Raw genomic sequence first — 7,051 nt, 5'->3', positions numbered from 1 at the left:
TGAAGTCCGACGCCCAGACCGGTTGCACTGGCACCTAGTAGGTACTCAGCAAATCTGTATTGAAACAAAGTCAATGACGGGACGCTCTTTTCAGGGATGTAACACATGGAGTTATGTAACAATGGAGCCAGCCGGCCCGGCCACTTCCTTGCCAAGTGACCGCAGGCATTAGCTTGTGCGCGGCTCAGTTTTCCCATCTGTGAAACGGGGATGCTACTGGGACTTGCCTCCTAGACCTGCCGGGAGGCGTAACTGCACTAACATTGGTAGGGTGTCCGAGACAGTGCCTGGCACACGGCAGGAGTCACACAAGCGTGCGCTCTGGAACGCTCGTCGTCCTCGGTTTCTTCTTGGGTAAGCAATACCCTCCCTCTCCAACATGTTCCCCTCGCAGGAAGCCCGAACTACAACTCCCAGCATGCCTCGGGGCCCGCCTGCCCGAGCTCCCTCAGTGCCGCCTGGACGAAGTCCGAACTACAACTCCCAGCATGCCCCGGGCACTCCCACGGGCCCAGGTCAGCCGCTGCGGTCGAAGACCGTGAAGCCCCGCCGCGCCAACCCCTTCGCTCCCGGTCGCCCTCGCTGGGAAGGGTCCGGGTGGAGGTCGGGAGCTGCCCCCGCCATGCTCCGCGGACTGGCCCGGGCCGCTGCCAGGCGACCCGGGGCCCTCTGGACGCGGGGGTCTGGGAGCGGGACGGGGGTCCCAGCGCACGTGGTGGACCTGCGCAGCGACACGGTGACCAGACCCGGGCCGGCCATGAGGCGCGCCATGGCCGAGGCGGTCGTGGGGGACGACGACTACGGCGAGGACCCCACCGTCCGCGGTGAGCCCGGTGTGTGGGCCGCGGCCTGGGGGCGTCGCGGCGACCCCAGAGCGCTGTCCGTGGTGCTGGCGGGAGAAGGGGCCCGGGGCGCGCAGGGGCTGCGGCCTTGCTGCTCAGTCCGGCCCATCACCCGACAGTCTGCTGGAAATGCAGATTCTCGGGCCCCGCACACCCGCTGAGCCAGAGTCTGCAGGCTCACGGGCCTCCCGGGGGACCGGTGTGCGCCGTAAGGTGTGGAGCTGCGGATGGGATGTGTGTGGTCTCCTGCAGAGCACGGCTCTGGGATGCCGAGCAAGGGTGGCACCCAAGGTCTCCTACCCAGCGAATGGCAAAGCAGTCTTCGAACCCAGGTCTTCTCTCTCAAACCTGTAGCTACTGTCCTGCACCCAACGCCTTTCCACATGAAGACACACAGGAAACCCGTCTAGAAAAGAGGATTTGGACTCCGATAACCTAGGGAGCATTTTCACACACAGTGTTGAGGGTGGCCACCGTAGTGGACCACTGCTATGCAAGGGTGTTTACCCTCTGCCCTGCCAGGGGCAAGCCACAGGTTGCTGTTTGAGCCCCAAGGGGCTGTGTGTGGGGTCAGGTGGTGATCGGCGATCACGCATCCTGCAGACACCTACCGCCTGGGACTTCGAAAATGCTGAGCCCACTGCTTAGAAGGCAGCTAGACACACAGACGCCATGCGGCGGGGAAGTGTCGGGGCTGGCATCTGTCCACAGAGAGTGCCTCGGGAACCGGTGGGGAGGGGAGGCGTGGAACTCACAGGGAAGGAGGACTTCGCAGAGTAGCCTCTTAAAGAGCGAGTGGCACCCCCAGGCAGGGAAGGGAGCTGGCTCATTGGGTATTGAGGATACAGATAGGGACTGTGGCTGGAGTGTGGGGTACTGGGAGCCACCAGTAACTGGAGGTAAAGACAGAGGGCAAATCCCACTGGGCCTGAATGTCATGCTAAAGACTTCAGAGTTGATACCACAGGCAGAGGGGAGCCAGAGCAGCCTTTAAAGCAGGAGCCTGAAGTCCCCCCCTCCGCCCCCCCCCCCAGCGAGTCTCCCCTTCTGAGAGCTCCTGTCCTTCTGTTCTGGGAGAGGAAGTCAGCAGAGAAACCGCAGTGCCCCACCTGCAAGGGGCTGATGGGAAAGGAAGTGAGACAGGTGTGAGGTCTGGATGGGACAGGGGGGTTCAAACCACAAAGTTTCAATGTGGGGGAGACCAGGGCCCAGGGGGAGGCTGGGAGCAGACTGTTGACTGAGAGGTCTCTATACCTAGGTATGTGGTCACCAAGACCACAGTCTGCAGCCCACAGACCAGGGCTTCTGTCTGGCTTGGCCACTCACCTCAGCAGGACGCGAGCTCACGGTTATGAATAATGCAAAAAGAGTGCCATTGCTGATGGAGTCTCCCCGTGCCTCCTGTCCCTTCCCTCCTCAGAGCTGCAGGAAAAGGTTGCCAAGCTGCTGGGGGTGGACCAGACCTTGTTTGTGCCCACTAACACCATGGCCAACCTCATCTCTGGTGAGCGTGGTGTGGGGTGACCCCCGTTTGCCCTCCAGGTCCTCCCTCTGCATTTCTCTCCTTGGTGCGAGGGGCAAAGCTGGGACTACATCAGTGGGGTGCTGAGCCGTCTGGATTTCTGCTGGGCTCAGCGGAGAGAGTCCCTAGCAGGAGATGAGGGAGAGGAGAGTGAGTTCAGCGTGTTCATGCTCCTCCCCCAGCTCCCTCCCTAGGTGGTCTCCTGGGAGCCCTCTCCACGCTTCCCTGTCTCCAGGTTCTGGTGACCACACCTCCCTCTCGACCCTTATGGCCTGGGGGTCTTGCTCTGTCCCTTGTGGCTTCCCTCCACACTGCTACACCTTTGTAAATCGCCCCTTTATTAAACTCTCTGGCTTCCTAGTGGGCATGGGCCTCTGTTTGCTGCTGGGCCCGACTGATACCCCCCAAGCTGCCTGAGCTGCTTGACCCCCAAGCCCGAGCTGCTTGACCCCCAGGAGCAGCATGGTGACCAGCTTCCTGGGCAGGACGTGCTCTGTGGGTGGGCTGCAGGGCACAAGGCACAACACCTCACTGGACGGTTATCCTGGACTTTCGTAGTTCCTGGGACGGTTCTCTGGCCCATGGCAGTAAGAGGTCTTGAAGGGGTGCCGTTTCCTAATTGGCATAGGCACTTGGGAACTAGCCTCCGGGCTCAGCCAGGAGCTGGGCGGGAGCAGGTGGGCCCCACGGGACTCCCAGCCAACACTGCCCCCCCCCCATCTTTCAGTGATGTGTCACTGCCAGCGCAGGGGTTCCCAGCTCCTCCTCGGGCAGGAGTGCCACCTCCACGTCTTCGAGCAGGGCGGGGTGGCTCAGGTAAGGACCCGGCGCCCCTCACCTGGGGCCAGCTCAGCATTTCTGGCGGGAACCTGTTTCCAAGGCACCATGTTGGGACCTGCAGAGGGAAGAGATGGCCAGGGTGGCGGGAAAGGGAGCCATTCCCAGACTGACCACGTGGGGGCAGCCGCGGCCCCAGCCCCCCGCCCCCGCCCGATCGGACACGGGCCGTTCTTGGCGCTCTGCTGCCCCCTCGTGGGCACCCGGAGCACGCGGCGCTCGGGCTCGGGAGAACACAGCCCTTGGTTCCTCCCCTTCTTTTTTAAAGCATTATTATTATTTTTTTTTTAAGATTTTATTTATTTATTTGACAGACAGAGATCACAAGTAGACAGAGAGGCAGGCAGAGAGAGAGAGAGAGAGGTAAGCAGGCTCCCTGCCGAGCAGAGAGCCCGATGAGGGACTCGATCCCAGGACCCCGAGATCATGACCTGAGCCGAAGGCAGCGGCCTAACCCACTGAGCCACCCAGGCGCCCCGATTCCTCCCCTTCTTGCTGGGGTGTCTGAGCCCACGTCCGCAGCAGAGGGGCAGGCTCGATGGCCCCGAGCTGGGGAGGAGCCGCGGGGACAGAGGTGGGAGGCGACGCTGCGCCCCCGGACCTGATCTTCCCTCCCTCTTTCCCCAATACCTGCAGATCGCGGGGGTGCACTCCCACCCCCTCCCAGACCTGCCCCGCGGCACCCTGGACCCGGCTGAGCTGGAGAGGATGGTCACAAGGGGCCTGGGGAGCCCCTACCACCCGGTCTGTGAGCTCATTTGCCTGGAGAACACCCACAGCAGCTCCGGGGGCCGTGTCCTCCCCATTGACTACTTGCGCCAGGTGTGCCCAACCCTACCACTCTGCCCACCCCCCACCTGCCCCCAGCCAGCCAGCACCCCCCACCTGTGCCCGGAGCCCCCTCCTGGGAGGGTGTCTCCTCATACAGGCCATGGGCGCCCAGGGCAGCTGGGACTGCTGTGGGAGGGAGGCATGTGCCCCTAGCCTGCAGCTACTGAGGGCACTACGTCCCCAGGTTAGCCCCAGGACAGAGACACCCCCCCTTCTCCCCAGGGAGCGAGTCCCATGAGCACCTGCTCGCATGGTATGAGGGCTGAACTGCTCGGCTCTCCGGTGTGAGAACTTGCCGCTAATAATCCTCCAGACCCTCTCCCTGTCCACGGGAGTGGGCATCTCCTCCGCGGAGGCACGGGATGGCTCAAACAGGGTGCGGCATGTATGGCTCGCGCCGCGTCTGCATTTGGCCACGGCGAGCCCACCACTTATTATCAACTCCCTTTCACAGAGGACGGCGCCCAGGCTCAGGCAACTGAGCGCCTGCTCCGGTCCGAGTGGGCCACGCTGGACACCAGCCCAGCCCTGATCCCTCTGGACCCCTCCAGGCTCCTGGAGACCGGTCCTCCCTCCGCTCGGGGCCCAAGCTCAGCCCCTCTGACCGTTGCCTGCTCTTTGCCCCCAGGTGCAGCTCCTGGCCCGGAGCCACGGGGTCCGCATCCACATGGATGGGGCCCGGCTGATGAACGCCGCGGTGGCTCTGCACGTGCCCCCCGCCCACATCGTGGAGCACTGTGACTCCGTGTCTCTCTGTTTCTCCAAGGTGGGGAAGCCTCGGGCTGCCTCCCAAACACAGGACAGCGGTGGGTGTCCGCAGTAGGGGTCAGCTGGGTTCTGAGCTCCCAAGCTGGCCGCGGCTGGCCCTGGGCCTCCTTAGCCCCTCCCCAGATGGGGCCCCGTCCCCTCCCCATGCCCCTCCCCCAGCCACAAGGACAGAGATGCACACCTGGGGGGCTGGCAGGCAGGACTCTCTCCTTTCTTCCTCCCAGGGCCTCGGTGCACCGGCCGGGGCCTTGGTTGGGGGGCCCAAGCACTTCATTGAAGAAGCCTGGCGCCTCCGGAAAGCTCTGGGCGGGGGCATGCGCCAGGCCGGGGTGCTGGCTGCTGCCGCCCTAGTGGGACTGGCGGACTTCGAGGAGGTGCTGCAGAGGGACCACCAGAACGCCCAGAGATTCGCCAAAGGTACGTGGACCATGGCCCCTACCCCCACTCTCACTTCCTTTTGCTCCCAGAAGAATGTCGGGGGGTCCCCTGCAGCAGGGCCCAAATCCCCAGCGGGTGTACTTCCTTCTGACTCTAGAACGTGTAGGGCAGCCACTGAGCCATGAGGCGTGGGCCCAGGACAGTAGGATGCTTTACCAGACCCCGGTGGAGGGTCTGGACCAAGCAGCACTCAACGGAGGTCAGGAATTCCTATTTCCTGCAGGATCTGGCGCGGGAAGCCTCCAACCCAGGTCTTAATCTTTATCACTTGAGTCCTCAAAACAATCCCATGATGTTCCCACTTTACAGATGAGGATACTGAGGCCCAGAGGTTAACTGATTTGCCCCAGGTCACACAGCTGGAAAGTAGTAGAGCCAAGTCTGTGTGGCTCCAAGGGTCCCTCTTTTCCCTGCGGCGGCTGGGCTGCCCTCTGCCCTTGCTGGGATGACAGGGCCAGACCTCGGGGCTGAGGTCCTGGGGTCAGGCTCCACTCACCAGAGGCCCCGGGCCCAGGGCTCCAGGGGCTGGCATCCCCCATCTGCTCCGTGGACCTCGCCGCCGTGGAGACGAACATGGTGATGGTGAAGGTGGACGGGCTGCCGCCTGAGGAGCTCTGCCGGCGTCTGCAGGCCGTGAGCGCGGACGAGGTGGCTCAGACCGGCCGTGCAGTGCGCGTGCTGATGTTCCCCTGGACCGAGCGGTCAGTGCGCGCCGTGTGGCACCGCGACGTCTCCGCACAGGACACCGAGCTGGCGCTGAAGAAGTGGGGGTTTGTGCTGAAGCAGCTGGGGCCCTGAGGGCGGGGTGACCGGACCCTGTGCCCCGGCTGGGACCCAGGTGGGGAGTACAGGTGTCCCGAGAGAGCAGGTGGCAGGAGAGGCAGTGAAACGACACCCCGTGACCCTGTGACCCGTCTGCTCGGACCCCTTGACTCCCCACACTCAGGGGGAAGCCTTCCACCTGTGCTCCTTCGGCAAGCCTCCTGCATCTGGGACAGGGCACCACGGGGGCGGACCGGTGGGGCCCAGGCGAGCCCCTTGCCGGAGCCCAGGAAGCAGCCAGGGCAGGGGCTCTGCTCACAGCTCGCAGAGGAGGAAACTGTCCCGAGCCATGTGCTTGGGGGCGCGCAGCTGGTGAGCATGTCCCGCGCTCCTGCTTGGGGACACACAGGGAAGGGTCACTGGAGATTAGAAAGGGACAGCGGGGCTGGATGCCCGGGAGCCCTAGCTGCCCCGCGTTGGGGGCTAGGGTTTATCCTGTGGTCACCTATAGACTTGTTCCTTTTAAAAAAAATTTTTTTTTGCTTACAAAAGAGTATGTCTTTATTGTAGATGATCTGGGATTGGATCTCTTTTTTAGCAGTTCCTGGGGTCATGTGGGTCCAGAGGCAGACACGGAGGCCCCCCACCAAACCCTTGTGCTCCCTGCTCCCCAGCGAACCGCACAAGCGCGGTTAGAGCCTCACAGGTGGAGAGGACCTGCCCGCCAAGCCGTCCCATCCAACACGGAGTGTGGGGTCGGGGCGCGGGGTCCTCTTCCACCTGTGCCGACCCTCAGAGAAGGGACCTGTTGTGTCTGCAGAAGACGTCTCTGGCTGGACGGACACACATACGCGCGCACACACACACACACACACGCACACACACAGCTGGTAAGAGTGTTACTGCCCGCACACTGTTTATAGCTCTGTTTGATCAATTCTGAAAAAACATTTAAGACAGAAAAACAAGGCTTATCTGCACGGAGCATAAACTGATTTATTTAAGGACAAAATGGCATAATGTTGCGACACGGAATGGTAAACGCTAAAAC

The 7,051-nt window shown here is 62.6% G+C and overlaps 1 protein-coding gene across 1 annotated transcript; it reads left to right on the top strand.

Moving 5' to 3' along the window:
• Nucleotides 1-622: 622 nt before the first annotated feature.
• LOC111160413 (probable low-specificity L-threonine aldolase 1) lies at nt 623-5,687 on the top strand. Its single transcript, XM_022523514.1, has 8 exons — nt 623-824; nt 2,263-2,346; nt 3,092-3,180; nt 3,838-4,023; nt 4,661-4,798; nt 5,025-5,217; nt 5,336-5,437; nt 5,548-5,687. The coding sequence occupies exons 1-8, from the start codon at nt 623-625 to the stop codon at nt 5,685-5,687; spliced, it is 1,134 nt and encodes a 377-aa protein (XP_022379222.1).
• Nucleotides 5,688-7,051: the final 1,364 nt, after the last annotated feature.

The sequence above is a fragment of the Enhydra lutris genome, unplaced genomic scaffold (genome assembly GCF_002288905.1).
Source record: "Enhydra lutris kenyoni isolate GAN:26980312 unplaced genomic scaffold, ASM228890v2 scaffoldscaffold75, whole genome shotgun sequence".
Lineage (NCBI taxonomy): Eukaryota > Metazoa > Chordata > Mammalia > Carnivora > Mustelidae > Enhydra > Enhydra lutris.
This window is presented reverse-complemented; position numbering and strand designations above follow the sequence as displayed.

Bases quoted from the DNA above. Each gene is read 5' to 3' on its own strand.
- LOC111160413 (XM_022523514.1), top strand. From the start codon at position 623: ATGCTCCGCGGACTGGCCCGGGCCGCTGCCAGGCGACCCGGGGCCCTC. The intron at 2,347-3,091 runs GTGAGCGTGGTG...CCCATCTTTCAG, and splicing joins CATGGCCAACCTCATCTCTG to TGATGTGTCACTGCCAGCGC. The intron at 4,024-4,660 runs GTGTGCCCAACC...CTTTGCCCCCAG, and splicing joins CCATTGACTACTTGCGCCAG to GTGCAGCTCCTGGCCCGGAG.